At 31.0% G+C, this 19,606-nt stretch overlaps 2 protein-coding genes across 2 annotated transcripts in view; one reads left to right on the top strand and one right to left on the bottom strand.

The window, feature by feature from the left end:
- Window positions 1–7: 7 nt before the first annotated feature.
- LOC119833734 (serine/threonine-protein kinase PAK 2) lies at window positions 8–7,294 on the bottom strand. The gene is made up of 2 exons (XM_038357893.1): window positions 6,589–7,294; window positions 8–3,742 (listed from the first exon to the last, which is right to left on the bottom strand). Exons 1-2 carry the CDS (start codon window positions 7,292–7,294, stop codon window positions 2,949–2,951), a joined length of 1,500 nt encoding a protein of 499 aa, XP_038213821.1. The 3' UTR covers window positions 8–2,948.
- Window positions 7,295–11,483: 4,189 nt separating this feature from the next.
- LOC119833732 (rootletin) overlaps window positions 11,484–19,606 on the top strand; it is a 93,388-nt gene continuing 85,265 nt past the window's right edge. The window contains exons 1-3 of the mRNA XM_038357891.1: window positions 11,484–11,714; window positions 15,850–16,345; window positions 18,757–18,870. Coding sequence (XP_038213819.1) covers window positions 15,959–16,345; window positions 18,757–18,870 — 501 coding nt within the window. The 5' untranslated portion in view covers window positions 11,484–11,714; window positions 15,850–15,958. The remainder of the gene's footprint in view (window positions 11,715–15,849; window positions 16,346–18,756; window positions 18,871–19,606) is intronic.

Genomic DNA, 19,606 nt, shown 5'->3' with positions numbered 1-19,606 from the left:
ATTGCGATTATTTAAAAAAATAATTTAATAGGCAACTCCATTAATAAAATGTTCAAAAAGTGTCATTGGTGTATACAAACTTATTTCTATGCTGTATAGTATAACCTTAATACATTAATGCAATTCGTTGTGCGACAGCAAAAAGCTTATAAAATGAAATTAATAAATTCAAAGAAATTTGGATTTTTACATACGATTCTAAGAAACATCCTACAAATTAATACTTTGTCAGGGCATTTTAAACGTTAAGACCAAATAACCGAATTTGCCCTCGTGCTGTTTGAATCATATTTGAAAATTTCCTAATTTTTATTCACTTCAATCGATATTATATACTACAAGCAGGCACTCTTGGTAATATACAAATCCAAATGAGTTTTATAAAAACTTAAAATTTTGATTATTTTTGCATGTAATACTTGAGAATCCCTATAAAGTCGGTCTCGGTCTATAGTCATAAAGCAAAAATATATATATTGAAAGTACCTACCAATATATATATATATTGCTAGGTACTTTCACAGTTATCTTCATCAAATTGCCTGCTGAATTCACTATTCTATTATCGTGATTATACGGTTCTACTTAACAAATATGTACTACATAATTATGGTATGAATACAATACAAAATAAATGGCCACAAATTTAAAGAATAACATTATAATGTGTTCAGAAATAAGCGCAAACTTAAAATTCCCCTTATACTTTCAGCAAGCGTACTGAACCTGAATTTAAAATCAGCATCAAAAAATTTGCACGCCTATTTCTCAACACAGTCCTATTAACTATATTATGTATAATTTATATTCATACTATACATAAACATGGGTGTGGACTAGTTTAAATGTTTTAATAACATTTATAGTGAAATAATATTTATTGCAAAAGGATACATGCATATTAAATCACAATCTGCGTTTTGTACATAATGAAAAAATACTTTTGACTGACGCTGGTTGTTACGCTTATATTAGCCAATATGTGTTATATTTAATATACCTATATATTGACAAATAATACTTTTTCAGAATACATAGCAGTTAAAAGTAATAATATTATTACTTTTGACGCACATAATCTATAAAAAAGAATTGTGTAATTCAGGTAATAAGAATTAAAAAAATATAAATTACGGCCAGTTACGGGATTATAATGAGCATAGAATAATATGTAAATAGTACAGTCTTAATTAAATATTAAGCCTTAAATCTAGAAGCACTTCAAAGTCAAGTATAAAAATATTTGGTCAGTATAAGATGCAAAAATAAGGAATGTCAGAGAAACAGGTTCAAAAAATATTTTTCTTTGAGATACACCTAAGGATGAGAGATTTATGAAACTAATATTGTAAAATGGTGAAGAAGTTACAGTTTTCATTTATATATTTGTATTCATATGATATTTTAAAATCTTATGAATGTTTTTGGTATAATGTCACTATTTATATACTTATTATGTCCTATTCACCAGAGCCTTAAAACGAGTATTTTAATATTAAATGTTAACTGTTACAGTTGTGATGAGAATTTTAGAAGACTAAATGTATTAAATTTTATATCCAGTCAGATAAATCACACAATAAAGATGAATTGGTCACACAATTTTCGCTCATTACGATTCCAAACAAAATATATTTTAATACGTTAAAAGTATTAGAGTTAGGCTTTAATCCACCAATAAGACGGTACTTAATCAACTTCATAATATTTTATTAAATGTATTCACACGGAAATTGTCGTATAAATATATATAAAAAATCATTTTACCTACTAAAAATGATATTTATTTAATCATTATTTTGCATTGAAATTTCACAAACAATCCTAGCTTACATAATCGAATTTAAAAACGGCCATGACTATGCAATACACCGTCAATTTGTACGTCATCTTACATTTGTCACAAAATACAATTTAATCCCAATTATCCTGTTAAAGGGAATGAATTGGTTAAGAATAGCTTTGGTGTGGGGTTTGCTGCTATGTGTATAAATTGTTTGGAAAAGCATAAGAGCGAAATCTAACTCTTAGGCTTTTAATTTTTAAGTTGAATGCTTTTGATTTTATTTTCGGAATATGTAATTGCAATTTATTAAAGATGCAAACAAGTCGTAATGTTATATCTCCAAATAAATTTTTATACTCAATTATAAACGAAAAATTCGTCATGTCCATTTTGGACAGAATAATAATTATTTTATTTAAGTAACAGACAAGCATCCAAAACCTAACTACTTTTAAAATTTTACACATAATACACCACTAACCTAAGTTTTTTTTTTTATCAATGTATTTTAAGATAGATACGATATCAAGTCTAAAGCATTGATAAGACAAGAGATATAACGCTTAGTGCGTACAGTCAAAATACCCTAGCGAATTTACGAACATTGAACACGATGCCCTTATAATACTATGTATTTTTATTTACAGAGGTCCAGTATACATTGCCTTTTCTGTAAGTGTAATCGATGTAAATTAATATGTTTAAAAATGCGATTTAAAGATTAAGGCATTGAAAGGTTTACGCTAAAAACATTAGTATGGTAGACCTTATGTAACGTTGAATAAGCCTGCGTCTAGCGGAAAACAATGCATGACGATTTAACCTTATCTCACGTTCAAATATAAATATTATGTGACGTGGCATTTAAAACACATTACACTGATTACTTTTGATTCCCGCATCTTTTATATCTACGTTTTAGCCAATACACACTAACGACTAAGAAAAAATATTATTCTTATACTTGGCACTGCATATTTGGACGAATTACCCATTGATCATATTTGATCAAAGTAAAAAAATACTCAAAATATGGACCTATTTTCATAAGATTGTAAAGTTTTAGAGTATGATAAAAATAAATATCAAAATCACGTGTAAAAAAGTTATTGCCAAAATAAGACTATAGTATCTAAAATGGAAGCTTTTCTGGTCATTTAAATCAGTCGTAATTCTTGTGTAATATTCTTTGTGCAGCCCTTATGAGTGGTGTTAATGTTCGAAGTTCCATGGCACACTCAAGGAAAGGATGTTCCAACAATTCTTCAGCTGTAGCTCTATCATCAGCATCCACTTGCAAACATTTGTCCAAAAAGTCTTGGAATGCTGGCGACAACTTCTCCCATCTCGGTATCTTTGGTCTTCCCACTGCTGCTATGAAATATAGAGCTCTTAAAGGTGTTTCTTTCATGTATGGTGGTTCACCTTCAATCATTTCAATTGCCATTATTCCAAGTGACCAAACATCTACTTTTTTTCCATATTGCTTTCGTTTGACCACTTCTGGTGCCATCCAGTACGGTGTTCCGACCATAGTTTGTCTCTTTTCATCACCAACAATATTAGCACAAAAGCCAAAATCAGTTACTTTAACAGTACCATCCATTCCAAGAAGGACATTGTCTGATTTGATATCTCTATGAATAGTGCCTTTGGAATGCAAAAAGGCAATGGCCTGTAATGTTTCACGACAGACTGCCGCTATCTGACCTTCTTTCATAACAACTTCAGTTACAACATCAGTCAAAGAGCCTCCATCAAGCAGTTCCATAGCAACCCATAAATGATCATAACTAAGGAAAGCATCTAGAAAGTTGACCAGGTTTTTGTGATTGAAGTCTTTTAATACATTAATTTCGTTAAGGATGAGATCTTTTTTCGTTTGTTTAGTCAAATCAATATCTTTTATGGCAACTCTTGAATTGTCTTTGCTGTCAATAGCGATGAACACCACTCCTGTGAAATTAAAGGAAATTACTAACAATAGGCATAAAAGCAAAACTATAAAGACCCCTTATTAAAATATCTATACACTGTCTTATCAATTTGTATACCAAATTCTTGTATTAAAATATATCTAAAACCTTTGAAATATGACAAAGGAAACAAACCACATCCAAAATAAATTACTGCAATTAATGTAAAAATCCCACTTTGCTCACATTCAATACAATAAACCCCAATATTTATATGTCTACACACATAATATGTATGCACTTATGAATGTGTTTGATTACAACTGCGGTGATAAATTATGTTTTATCAAAATTGTAACAGAGCATTAAAGATATTCTTATGAGACGTGGCTAGCACCAACAAACATTTAATATTCAGTCATCTTCATAAAAGCTTTTCAATAACCCTGCTTTTGTGTTTATTACTTCAGAATTTTCAACTGGGTGAACCAATTATGATGATTCCTTTTTTTATTTGAAGATTACAGAACTTGGTCATATTCTGTCAATTTGAAGGTGGTATAGATGTTTTGTTTAATTATGTGCCGTAAACGTATATGAGTAACTGAAATGCTCAAATGTTATAAATTCAGTTGATTATAAACAATTTTAAAATAATTTGACACTATGACATTGAATATATGAAGGAGTTTTTTGCCATTTTCTCTCGAGGGCAGTATAGAAATTACTATAAATATGCTAAGTTTATTTGGCTTGTATTCTTCTGTTTATTGTGAGAGAGTATATTACATACCAAAGTAGTGTCAACCAATATTTAATCAAATAATCAAGGTCAACTGTGTAATACAAACTGATAAGATATGAATATCAATCTACTTCTGGGAAGCCTTGTTTAACATAATTGGATAAGTTTCTTTGAAGAATTCAATTTACATTCTTACAATATGTTGTAAACTAGCTGTAGCTAACCTGGCAAATGGTGTTGTGATATACTCTTATTATTAAGGGGTATGAAAAATAGATGTTGACCAAATCTCAGTCCAAATGTTTCGAGTAGAATATAAACATTTTGACATGATAATTTTATATATTAACATAAAATAATTTGGGAAATATCATCATTACATTTTATTTGGCAACAGCTAAAAAAGTAAACTACCTCTTGATCAAGCATTATAATTATGATTTTTTTGACAGTGTTTGTAACTAATCCCTTCTAAAAGAGCTTAAACAATTTTGCTGACTTTTTTATTGGTAGGTCTGAGAACAATTAGGTTCAAATGTATATTTTATACAACAAGATGATTTGGGTGTACCATGTAAACAATTATTTAATTATTGTAAAGATAAATTGGTGTGACATTACAAACTGGAATATTTTTTATTTTGTGTGTTAAAATTAAAATTGATTATAAATGAACTAGTACAAGATAAGTGTGCCAAATTTTATAATTGAAAAAAAGATATGATACAACCATGGTAATATACTTGCATAGTTTCAGTTCCAGGGGATTGCCATAACAACTATCCTATGTCCTTCCGCGGGTCTAAAACTATTTTTGTACAAAATTTTATAGAAATCAATTGAGTAGTTTATGCTTTAAGAATAGATAAACAAGCTGTGGTACTTACGCAATTATAATAAACCACAAGTTGGATATTTAATCATCCATAAGACTTTTTAGATTAATAACAAAATGCATCCATGTCATTGTAATTGCACACTGAATGTTTATAACATCTTGCATTGTTATTGAAAATTGAATCATTTTAAGTATGTATATAGATAAAATAATTGTAAGTTTTAAATCATTCACACAGTTAAATTTGCCACAATACTGGATCAATTGCATTACACATTTTGATAGTAAAATTAGGCATGAGGTACATTTGACAATATGCTTTTGTTACACATGGTGTTTAAGATTTTTTTTATCAATTATGATTTATGCAAAAGGTATAGTTACAATAAAATATGTAGAAGATTTTTAGATAATGTTAAAAACATACATATTAGTATTGAATTTTTTTGTATCAAATTAAAAGTGGACAATGGTATAAAGTGTGAGATTTTTTAGTTCTATTGTCATAAACAGAGTTCAACAAATGAAGGTCAATTTATTTAAATCAAAGGAGGATAAAATCACACAACTTTTTGCCTTGATAAAAATGCACTACCTTCAAGGTTGGAAGTCTTAACAAACACAGGATGTAATTTTTTTGTATCATTTGTGGAGGTATCTATTGTTGGATATATACAACATTACTAAATTTTGATAAGCCTGCTGGAAATACAGGCTACTAGTTGTGCGCCATGGTTTCACCTACAGTTGACACATCAGGCAGTAAAATGTATTTCTTTAGCATGATTTATTCTGGTAAATAAACAACTGAGAACTGTTAAGTATCACCACAATTAATTTAAGGGTTTCTTCCTAGAAGTGCAAATCTACCATCTTCACAAACTTTCACATTTTTAATATTATTAAGGTAGAAGTTTGAGCTCTAAATATTTGAATATTTTTTTAATGCTAGAGCAGCAAGCTGTTAACCAGTCTCACTCTTGCCTGATGGAAAGCGCCACCATAACCACTGCCCATGAAAAATCACCTCTGCAAATGCGTTGCCCATTTTTATGAGGTTAGGAATAAGGAAAGGACTGACAACAGTTATAGAGAGATGGACTGGAAAGGGTGAGGAAAAGTATAGAGGAGTCTGGCTCTCGTGCTCACCAAACAAAGCACAGTAGCATGCTACTAATTTATTTGCCTTTTTCAAATCAGTAAATCAGCTGATTAAAAAAAGAAAGGTTAAAAATATAATACTTAATACTGCAAGTGTATAAATAAGACAAATAAGACATAGGTTTTAGGGAATATTTGTTACCTGAAGCTCCAGCGCCTAGCTGTTTGACTCTTTCAAATCTCACATATGGATCATCTTTATTGCAAATTCTTTTCAATTCCTCATAAATCTCCTCATCACTCATAGTTGCATTTATCATTTCTTTCTTCCTAAGGATAGGGCTTTCTTCAGGTTCTGTACCTATGAGAGTAAGATCCTGAACAACAGCTGTTAAATCCATCATTGCATCCTTCTTTTTTATACTATTCTTGGTGGGTGCTGCAGGCATTGTTTGTCTTTGTGATAAAGTATCTGTACTACTACCAACATCTTCTTCACTACTTTGACCTATAGAAATATCTGAATCTTGACTTTGGTGAGCATTTTTCTTAGCTAAAAACTTTTTCATTTCTATACCCTCCTTTGTGATGGCTTCTTCCGTCACAATAGGCTTGAATGGCTCTTTTTCTGCCTGTTCCTTTTTCAAAACATGAAAATTATGGAACGCTACGGCTTGAATAGCAGCATTTGGATTCTCACTTTGTTCAGCTGGTGAGATTTGTGCGTTTAATTGCCTAAGCCATGATGCAGGCAAACCCTCTAACATCCCGGTTTCTAAATTTCTACTCACATGTATATGTTGTTTAACGTTAGTGGGCATACCGATCTCTGTAACTCTTTCATCTCTATTTGTTTGCTTCTTCGAGAAGAGCTTTCCAAACACACCGCGACCCGAGCGTCCCGTCATTGTGACTTCTTTCAGCACCTTAGCGATATAGTCACAACACCACAATAACAATATATATTACACAAAACTACATTTCTTGCGTTAGATTGTCATGAATTAAAACTAATTAAGTGTTGCCGAGATAGGAGTGGCTAATCACGGACGGACAAAGTCGTAGAACATCAGGCAGACTTTATCAAACGTCAATGTCATTTATTTTATCTCAATAAAACATATTCGTTTGACGCAAGTCTTTATTGCAAGAATGTTGTAATTTATTTAGTTTTGATATTAACCTATGTAAAATGAAACCGAGTAGTTTTTAGAAACATTTATATACTAATATTTATTCATAATATGATCTACAGATTGATTATTAAAGTGATAATTATAAAATTGTGACGAAGTCCGGTATAATGGAGCGTAAATTTTTTTATGATGGTAATTTTTACATAATATATTTCTTGTTATCTTTATACAGGAACAGGAATTTTGGATGATTCATTCTAGTAAACATAAGAATAATTAAGAATTGAGTACATTAAGTGGATACCAATTTTTGTGGTATCTTATAATAAAATGCTTAATATTAATAAACTCCCATAATTGACTTAAAGTGATTAGTGTCCATAATGCCATTTTACGAGTATGTAGATAAGTACTCGGAAAAATTTATTACTTGCATTAGTGTGTAACGTATTAGGTAAATTATAAAGGGAACTAATTTATTGAGGTGTCATTTAAATATTTGGAGAGGTTATCTTATAATTCCAGCATTAGAAATATGAAAGCAGTGTAATAAAATACATAATTCGGTTATAATGAAGGAATGGGCAGGTAGATAAATATTTCGGCTGTTCACAGGGGACGCACAAACCCGATCCCCCAGATTATAAATTGAAATGAGAGTGTTATCGTTTAATTTGTATCAAATAATGAATATATATGACATTGTTATATTACTTGTAATGGTTCATGTAGGAAATGTCACCACAAAACTGAAGACAAACTTAACCGATTTCATACAATTTGTCATTAGTTTTTTTAACATTAATATTTGCTTCACGACTCATTAGCTACATAATAGTTATTACCACGATGAATACATCTCAGTCCTCATTGTTCATAGAACTTCCCATAAGTAAAAAGTAACTAATCAATTACTTATTTTAAGACTGCTCAATATTTATTCCATGATCCATTTTATTATTTTTTGTGACAAAATTGTTATTGTGTGTGGTATGGTATTGGTAAATATATAATATAATAAATCAGCAAGTTTCATCAAAATCGGTTGAGCAGTTATTGAGATAGATTGCTATATATACATTCACAAGGAAAACAGCGTTGGGATGGCTTCAACGCCTTCACGCGCTTTCAAACGACAGAATCTTTGAAGTCTGTAAATTATTATCAAAATTACTGCAAATTCAACTACTGTAATCAGAGCGACCTATAACGTATTTTCTATGTGATGACAATTTAATTTTTTTGTTTTTTTTTAACATTCAAATGGTTCGTAGTTTTTCAAATTTAATAAAAATGTCGCGTGTCAAATATGAATTCTTTAAAACATTAATTACTTAATAGATCTGACAGTAGAACCTGAGATTAGATAGTTACATCAATTGGTTTGGAGAATATGATAACAACACAAATAACTAATAGCAACAGAACAATTTATATGTATTAAGGACCCACTATAACCGTAACAGAGAGGTGTAAGGCAGAAAAAATCTTTGTATTGAAAAGTATGAGATTATGCCCACTAGATCGTTCCGTCACCGGACAGCACCGACACTTGGTGGCGATAATACTATAGTGTTATCGCATAATATCATTTCTAGTTCATAATTCTCATTTATAGTATGTTATCTGTGATAACGTGTTGCTTTTCGATCTTGACACCTTCCTATGTTCACACCCATCGTGGTAGTTCCTTCAAACACAAGAAAATACCTTCCTAAGCGTCATAGTATGATAAGTTGTAGTGGGTTCCTTTATACGATATACAGTTTTATGTTCTAGTTGTTCTGAATGCTTCTACTACTTAGTTTTGATACTTACTTGGTATTAAATATCGTTAGTTTGAATATATAAGCCATCGTATTTGCAATGACTTATCTTTTTTAATAGAGAGTAGATACCTGTTCTTAATATGTTCACAATAAATTATATATTATATGATAGGTTTACTATAAATACGATGATTGCATTTTAAGTGTAACAACTGGGTTTTGAATTCTTGAATAACTCAGACTCTTGCGCCATTGGAGTGAAGGGTGGGAGTTCGAAACATTATAGGTACTAATGGCCGATTTCATCGCTTGCTGATAATGTATTTGATAACTAATTAGGCACGATTTTACGGAAATTTTCATTCATTAGTTGCCATTTTTAACTGACGTTTAACCTAAACAGAATATATCTGGAAAATGTAAAGTTTATGATATTTTACAGTAGTTGAAGAAATATGCCTCAGTCGTGCCGTATGTTGCTTGAAAATATAAAGATAGTAGGCATGTTTTTCAGTTTTCTGATTGAGTTAGAAATTAAATTTCGTCTTGTTAAATGTTTGGAAAGATTTATTTAGATAATTAAAGCTTGCCCTCTAAACCTTCTTGTTTTCAAGAAAAAAAACTGCAGACAAGAACAAAAAAAGACTTTAATTTTTATCGAACTAACCTACAACATTATTTTGTCCCTACTCAATATGAAAAATGCGATAGTAATTATGTCTATATGATAAAATCACTGAGCCAATTTCTTTAGTATAAGGTCCGAGGAAGGCAATACGATAGTTTTTATCCCGAAAAACCAACGGGCACGGCACAAATTTCGGGGAAACATCCGGATGAAGCTGGGGGCAGATTGACTATGCTATAAATTTGTGTAATAGCTTAGGTTGATTTGGTATAAATGATGTTTACAAATGATATTTCATGCGGTACAGTTATAAGGTTGGATTTAGTTTAGAGCCCTATGAAGATGTAAGTTTGTGATTTGTTTATAGTTTTTATATGCCTTTTCGGAATCGGACACCTCTAGTGATACCTACTTTTATCGATAACAAAGAATAAGTTATAATATCTCATTATGTACCTTTTTATATTTATATAAGTCTTATTTATATAAAGTCCATAATATGCGCAAAATTAATGTAAATACAACGTGGCAGCGTTTATTACACTATCGCACACATGATAGAAATATAATCATAGGGATTATATTTCAACCTTTGATTATTCTAAAACAAACAGTGTAATAGCTTGGTAAATCAGTTCATTGAACTTATTAGTAGCATAATTAATTTTGATTATATTGAAGAATAAGTAACACTGCATTTACATTGGTAATTTTTTTATATTAATTAAACAGTTTATGATAATATGATATGAGATGAAATTTTGGTTTATCATACGGTACTTATAATAAATGTGTATAAGAATAGTTCTGTATTATTATATATTTGAGCGAGGAGAGACGGGAAGAAAAATATTATCAATATACTAACAAAACATGAAAATAGTTATAAATACATTATATTATCGACATTGAAATGATTACATCACTACATTAGTTCTGAATTGAGAATAACAGGCCAGTTTAAGGCGTGAACAATTTTCGTAAAGTAAACAATTCTTTCAGTCGGGCCTGTGTTATTTTTAGGTCAATAGCTTCAGGATTCGCTCATCGTCTGTTACACGTACAAATGAATGTGTCGACTGCATGCGTTGGGAAGTCAAGCGTTAAAGTCTATTAAAATGTCTGCACATTGCATCCTACTTATAAATAGAAAGCAATTTTAATCTTAAATATGTGAATGTATTGTTATGCGATACAAGCTCGCAACTTTGTTGAATTTCAAATGACACTTATATAATCCAAGTATATATCATTGGGATTTATGAGCAATATTTAGGGGAAAATTAACATTTGCGATGTCAGCACTTAAATTTTAATATTCCTATTAATATGGTATTAAGGATTAAGGAAATCACAAATTCAATGCATACTACTACTACTAGTGTGCATTATTATTTTTACGCTATTTCTACAAATGAAATGCAATGTTAGTGTCAATAACATTTACCGCGATGATCTAATGCTAACTATTTTTAGGGCGGGATTTGTCCCATTAAATAAATTAGGCCATACTTAAATATTTCATTATTGTATGACGCGAGCGCGGCAGGGCGGGTGCGCCGCCCACAATCACCAGTCTCGACGTCCACTCCGCGCGGTCCGCCAGTCGTAATCCCATAACAAACTTTTTTTTTTATTTAACTTATATCGCGTGTGATTTGTTTACGAACGCGTTCGCAATTTTCAAGTTTTCAAATATATATTGGGATTCGTCATTCTCAATTAAAAAAAATTGTGCATTTGGATACTCTGGTGAAATTGTGTTTGAGGATGTTACAGGATCCTTCAGCGCAAGGTAATTTCTTGTGGGCTGTTTTATAAAAACAAATTAGAAATGTCTTATATGTAACGTAAAAAATTTTAATAACGATTAAAACTATGGCATATAAAAACACATTTTTAAAACTGTAGTATTTGATCAAATATAGTTTATTTCCATGATTTGTTAAATACAGTACATCTATAAATATACAGAATACATTAAGAATATAGAATATAGAAATATATAATAAATAAGCTTATTTTGATGATTAAAAACAGCTATATACTTTTCTTTGACAGGAAAGCATGTCTTTATAGTTTTTAACTACAAAAGCGAATCTGTTTATACAGATGCATTTGAAATTGGAACATATCTTTTTGTTTTTGTTTCATTGTTTATCTATTAAAACGCCTGACATTTCCACCACTGCTGTACGCATGTAAAGAATAGAAATAGATATAAACACAATTAGAAACATTAATTCTTGATCTGTTATGTGAACTCTTTAGTTGAATTGGTAGAGGCGAAAAGCTTTAATTATGCAACAAAATTAATTTATTGAAAATAAATTTGTGATTTTAATGGTTTGTTAGGTATATTGTAAATATAAAAAGCCATTATCATGTTAGTTTTTTCTTTTTAAAAAAGTTAATTGTTATGAATATTGTGTTATTTAAAGTTACTATTAATATTCAAAATAAGTAAAAACATCGTGTAGTTTTAATGAAACTGAATATAAGATTCAAATGACAAGTAACAAATGCGAATAGCTGATGTTTTATTTCTCTATTGTCTACGTGGTTTCAAATTAAAACAATAAGATATAAGTAATTCTATTCCGCTCTATCATCATATTTATACAATAGATAGGGTTCTCATAATTTATAGCAAATCGTTCATTTTACCGTGAGTCTAGGCTGGCCAACTAACAACTTCACTGGAAAACTGGCTTCAGCCTTTGAATTTATTAAGCTAAATATATGATACGTAACTAGAATACCATACTGAAACCGTATCCTTTTATTTGAAAGAGATAAACATGTTGTAAATAAAAAACACAGTTTAATTGAAATAAGGATAAAAATATGTGTAAGCAAGCGGTGTATTACAATTTCCTATGAAAAGTGACGTAGCGCGGGAAGTTGGCGCGCCGCCATGAAATACGAGTATTTAGCTGAATCGAGACCATACGAAGGTCAAGTATTTTGGATGTAATATCTTTCTGAAGTTTATTCATTTTCAATGGAAAACAAAATCAATTCAATCCTTCCTTCCTTCCTTCCTTCACATTTTTGTAGCATGTTCATTCCCTGAATTAAAATAAATATTTAATTGAGCTTAATTACAACAAGGGGTTGTACGAAGGATGGATTATTTTTATCGAATGGCTTCAAATAGTATCTACTTGTAAATTTATTGTTTTTAGTTTTTACCGTAGAATTATGGTAAAACAAAGCTATGTAGAATCCGAAAGTAAAATAAGATTTGTAAATTTAAAAGTAAAATAAATATAGTTTAAAAAAACTAAAAAACACGCTTTTCAAGCACATCAAACTAAAAACTATAAAATAATTTTTAATATAAGCTGAAAACAATAATGAACGAAAAATACTAATATTGTTGTGAAAATTTTTTAATATAAACTGAAAATAATAATGAATGAAAAATACTAGTATTGTTGTGAAAAAAGCGTGGGGCGCTTTGTGCCATATTTTTCGTGTATTGAGCAATGGGATGATGGGATGAATGATGGTTCTTGATAAGTGTACGAAATTTGAATGAAATCTGCATGTTTAAAGTGAGAAATAACTGGTAAAAGAACTGGTTCTTAATAAGTGTACAAAGTTTGAATGAAATCGGTTCGCGGGAAGTGGGAGAAAAACGGGTGTGAGTTACATACATACATACATACAAACATACAAGTGAAGCTAATATAAAAGCGTGTTAATAAGATAAATTAATACAAAAACAAGAAAATGCTTTATATTAAAGCGATATTAAAGGATCGATTTAAACGTGACTTTTTAGGATAGCTGAAAAATTATCCAGGTTTTATAACAGTGCTCAAGAAAAGTTCTTATTTTCTGTAAAAAAATCAAATTATTACTTGTTTGTTTCGTTTCGTCGAAAAATACATACCTAGTTCCTTAATCTTTTTGAATCTAATCCATCGATCTTATCAAAAAGAAAAGAAAGGGTTCAACAGCCTGGAACTATTTTGGTTGGTTTATGTTTGTATGTCGTCGGTTGCTAAGCACGAGTTAACAAGGGTGTTGACGGACGATCGATAGTAAATTTTAACTCTTAACTACATTTTAATATTTTGTTATTAATGTTTTGATAAATAGAATTAAATTGGCATTTCAATGTACGAAAAACGAACTCAAGTAGGAAGCCGTTGGTATTTATATTATTAGGGATTGGAAATTACGTTTCCACAGAAATTAGGATATTTAATCTGACAAATTTTACTAAAATAGTAATACATTTATTTTTTCAATATGAGGCTTAGAAAGGAAAAGTACTATTTCTGTATTTTTTAGTAATTTATTCCATAATTCCTCTATATACACTCTCTGGTGGCTAAGCTTCAACGCTATTACAATATAAAATATTAATTATGCAATAGAGATTGTTACTGCCAAGAACGATTAATTTAATTTTACGTTGTGTACGTAAAACGATCCTCTAATAGCATTTTGGATAAACTAACGTTCAGTTATCAAGCTACGTTTTCTTCTAAAGCACATTTTTACCATGCGCCTACGCCTATGCCCTCTTCATTACTCAGTGGATACTATGCAAGTAATGTATGTTGGACAAGGTTATCAACCCACTATTACTAACTGACTTAAATGCTTATGAATATTTTAATATTTAAATGCTCTTTACAATTTACCTCTTTATTAAACTCATACTCAAATTCAATATTTTTCTAATAAACTTTAACATTTATGATTTGTATAGATTTATACTAAAAGTAGAATTAAACTGCATCTAGTAAAGTTAATAAAACATCAGAAATTCTCTATTTTGAATGATGATATTCACTGCATTCATGAAACCAAGGGGAACAGTATGAAAATGTAACACTTTTTTTCATCTGCATACGTTTTTCTGTAGGTAATACAGTTATCTATTGCATTGTGCATTATTTTCTAGCAACAGAAATAGGAACGAGTATAATCCGTATCGTACTCAAATGTCTCAAACCATGCGAAACTCTTGTGAAGTTGAGTGTGACTAGATACAGCAGAAACTTCGCGAAAAGTAAAACAAATATACTATGCTATTTATTAGGCTACATGATTATGTTACGTAACTTAAAAATAACAATACTTAAGAGGCACTACACATGTCCTAATACCTAGTTCTTTAGAGTACGAAAATTGTATAACAGTATTTGTAAGTGAAATTTCATTTACAGGAATATATGAAACTATAAATACGACTGTATTATTCATAATATAGTGAACCGTAATATCCACCACGGTGTGCATGAGAGCACATATATTTTTAGATATCCTTGATCTGAAAGGAATATTAATTTTCATGACGAGTAAAGATATATGAAAATCCTAAATTAATTATTTATTCTATCTCCTTGGTATTTTATTCAGCAAAATCCTGTATGTACCACTTATATACACTTTACGAACAGTATTTCTTGAAAACAATTTATTAGACATTAAAAGTCTGTATAAGGAGAATTTTTTTTATTTAATTTTATAGTACTATTTTCAAAATAAAAACTCGGTCTAAGTAAAACGGGTATTTATGTTTTACGTCTTTAAGATAAATAAATATTAATGCAATTTTGCATTTCGTACTAGTCATATCATCCGACAACGTTAATAGGCTCAATTGTGTTGTCCTCGAATCGCACAGGTCCTTATTATTGAATTATACTATCATACACCGTCGAGAGCGCGTATAATGTATATGAAGTATGAAAGTGCCTGTGAATATTATATTTTATCAAGCTCTTAATGATATGTTGGACATTTTAGTTTTGTAATAGAATTTATGAATATCTTTGTAATGCCAAAGCAACTACTTTAAAAAATTTCTAATATACTCGTATATTATCTTAGAATCTAACAAACATTTATAAGAAACACAGCTATTGTTCATAAATCCTCATTTTGCTTAATTACTTAAATTACAGGTACCTAACAAGAACCAGCACGAAACCAGCAAAGTGACTTGACTCAAACCAGGCGAAAGACCGCGGACGATCGAGAATCCCGAATCCTACGAGTTGGAGACGTAGCAAAATGGCGTCTACCGACACTTCGACCTCCAGCCAAATATCTGCCGTAGCAGCTGAAGAACACAAGCGTACCGTCGACGAAGCGTTCCTCAATAAATTGAAGAGTCTCGTTGAACGTTTGAGGCTTGAAAATGCAACCTTGAAGAAGTCGCTCGACATCGAGCGGAGCGAGGGTAGAGCACTTAAGGCCCGATTTAATAGCGAAATTAGAAACTTAAAGACTGAATATAAAAAGAAAGAAGATCTGTTAGAGAAACAATTAAGATCAGTAAATAAACCAGAAAAGTCAGAAGACTCATTAACAACCAATAAACTTCAAGAATTAAAACGATTGTCAACAGAAATTCAGTCTTTAAAAACTGCAAATAAGGGGCTTCAAGAAAAACTCAAGGTATGATAAAATTACTTGTTATTTCTTCTCAATCTCGCGAACACTTTAAATTGAGACATGTATCGCCATACTGATGCTATAAAAAATTCACATAAGAATATTAAAACGCTAATTATGATACCAATTGCCATTACGATGTAAAATTCCCGTAAGTTTGCCGTATTCAGGGGTTTTCGTTCTTGATTGTTACCGGTGTATAATGCGTTTCCATGACCCAATGATCCTTCATCTGATTGAGTCCAATGCTGTAAAATACCTCCTTGATTTAGGTGATTCAAAATATAATTTAATCTTTGGAGGTATGGACTTCCGTATCGTAGACCATATACAATGGAACAAGGTACTGGACAATCTTCAACAGTATGAAAAATTGGTCTGCCACTTATCATATTTGAAGGTTTATGGCTAATATACAGAGCGTCTGTTTTTCTTAATAAAAGAGCATACTGGAATTCCCTTTGGTCAATGATTTCTTTTATTCTTTGATCATTTAATATTTCGATCCGATCTTGAATCCTTTCATAATATTCATCACTTAAACTGTTATTAAACATAAGAAAGTCTCGTACATGCACTCCAAAGGTAAGATTTGTTTTAAATAATTCGGATAAAGTATTAATATCCGGTTTATATCGAGGGTAAGCAATAGCCGAAGTTATAATTCCCTAGAACAAAAATATGCTTTTTAGATTTGTATTCTCCTGTTATAAACCACACAAAAATTTTTACATACTTACATCAATAGCACAGTCAACTACTAGGGAGTATAACAGGATCATTAATATAACACATCTGAAGATTGGTCCTGCGAATGGCATATCCACAGTTTGTCTTATGAAACACTTTATTAAGTCTAAAATAGTTTCTGACGTACTTCTGTTATCGACCAGTGCCCAAACTTGTGTTTCAACTTTGCGAACCAAAAGTGTGACTGCTATCAGCAAAACCACATTGCACATAAAAAGTATTAACATATTTGTCGATATCAAATTTAATGTAGTCTTAAACGTCGATTGTTTTTTTGATTTCTTAACCATGAAACACAACTCATCTTGTGTTAAAGGATACGTTGTGTCAATATAACCATAGTATGAATTTTTTAATATCCTGGAATTAAGCTCCAGATCCGTATATCCATCTATTAAGTCAGCAGTTACACCTGTAGCTGTCCCATTGTCTAGCAGATCCCCTACGGTGTTGCCGTCTCTGGGTGGCAATGGTTTGCATGATGCATTAAATGTTCTCATCACTGTTTGGGCTAAGCTTGAATTACATGTAAGGGGACCTGTAGCATTAGATGTGTAACTCGTTCTGAACACACTTAATCGTAATTCATGGCCATACAGGTCATCAAATTGTCGCAAAAATAGCTCATTCACGGATTTAAGGTCGGTAATGTCTATTATTTCTTTGTAAAATATATTGTATGCATATACCTTCAAGCAATCCGACCACAATACTAAGACGGAGTTGGTCACTCTTCGATTCCACAATAGCTCAAAATGATTCTTCATTGTAAAGAAGAAATAGCTATCGATCAGTACAGGCATTTTAATAACAAATATCACAGCGGCTCTTGGTTGAAAAACACCAGTTCTTATAAATGCTTCTATTGCAAACTCACTTTCGTCAATTGATAAGTCATTAGCTGTTACCACATAAGCTGTTTGGCCATGAATGTTAATTTTTGGCTTTACCTTAGTAATATTAGCATCAGGACAACCATTGAGAAGCATGACTGGGTATCCATTGCCATAATTTTCAGTGTACTTCAGGATTCTATTTTCAAAGTAGGTAAATTCACAGAAAGTCACTGTATAGAACCATTGCTTATATGCATTGAATATTTTGTGAACTACTTGATACGCATACTCAGCTTTAAAGTTAGTTTCGTTATGATAATCAAAAATTTCCTTATAGAGAACACTGCTTGGTTTAATGCATATGGAAAAGGGAAGAAAGAAAATTAATAAAATAATTTTTAGCGACATTTTAGGATGCGTGTTGTCTAAAACGAGAATATAGGCGAACTGAAAAGTTTAAGGTCGATTTAGAATTAATAGGGGGCGTTAGTTATTTCTCTATTCATATGTGACAGTGTGTATAAAAGCATGTCAATTAAGGCCTAAAGAAAATATTGGCAACGTTTAATGATTGTGGTGATTTTCTAATAGCGCGACGACCACGACAGTTCATTAGTTTTTACAGACAGGTTCATTTAAAGCATATTTTCTTATGTAATACAAAGTATAAAGTGCTTTTTTATAAGATCGATAAATCTGATTTTCACACGTTTTGAAAAATATGTATTGATGTATTCATTAACACAAACAAATTTTGCCTTGTATTTAAGAAATTTTCAATGAATGATTCAAAACGATTATTGAAATACTATATTTATTTAAACCCAGGTTGCACAGGCGGCGGAATGCGCTCGCGCTGCTGAGTTGCGCGCGCAAGTTGCTAAGCATAACGCGTTGGAGCAAGCAGCGCGAAGAGATGCGAGAGCGCAGTGTCAGAAATTGGTAAGCATTTCTTTATTTTGTTGTGTCAGTATAGGCACTAATAGTTTAGTTTGTTAAGAAGAGGCATTTAAGAAAACAAAAATTAAATGATCTCTCAAAGCAAAGCATTAAAAGCAACTTTTTGGCTCTCAGCATATTGATTTAACTTTGTAACATATGATTACAATACTATGGTGAAAAACTTAACAAAAATGCGCATGGGTTTTCTATAATTATTTGTCCTAGTTAAAATAGGATTTTAGTCTTTTATAAGTTTGGGCAACCAACTGGTGGTTTGCTTGATTGTAGGCCTTCACCACGGCTTATGAACATTTGCAAGAGTAGGGTCTCTAAAAAAGGGTATCGATATAAAGATAGTTATTCAGCAACCCCACTCACCAAATGAAACACAGTAGCATTCGGATACTAATATTTCACGCCGATTTTTTGTAGTGCCAAAGCGTACTCGACTCTCACATTATGAACTTGTGCAACGATATTTAACCTTATCCTACTATCCTATCCTATCCTATCCTACTAACTGTCCTACTTCCTACTATAATCCTATCCTATCCAACTATCCTATTTAATAATATAAATGCGAAAGTTTTTAAGGATGTGTGTGCGTTTTTTGCTCTTTTACGCAAAAACTACTGAACCGATTGCAATGAAATTTGATAAGTAGACAGCTGGACAACTGGAATAACACATAGGCAACTTTTTATCCCGATATTCCTATGGGATACGGACTTTTGCG

Source organism: Zerene cesonia, chromosome 18, assembly GCF_012273895.1.
Source record: "Zerene cesonia ecotype Mississippi chromosome 18, Zerene_cesonia_1.1, whole genome shotgun sequence".
NCBI lineage: Eukaryota > Metazoa > Arthropoda > Insecta > Lepidoptera > Pieridae > Zerene > Zerene cesonia.
The sequence above is the reverse complement of the archived record's forward strand: the minus strand, read 5'-3'. Positions and strand labels throughout refer to the sequence as shown.

Coding starts and splice junctions, on each gene's coding strand:
- LOC119833734 (XM_038357893.1), bottom strand. CDS start 7,294: ATGACGGGACGCTCGGGTCGCGGTGTGTTTGGAAAGCTCTTCTCGAAG. Junction 3,743..6,588: donor GCTAGGCGCTGGAGCTTCAG/GTAACAAATATT, acceptor TTAATTTCACAG/GAGTGGTGTTCATCGCTATT.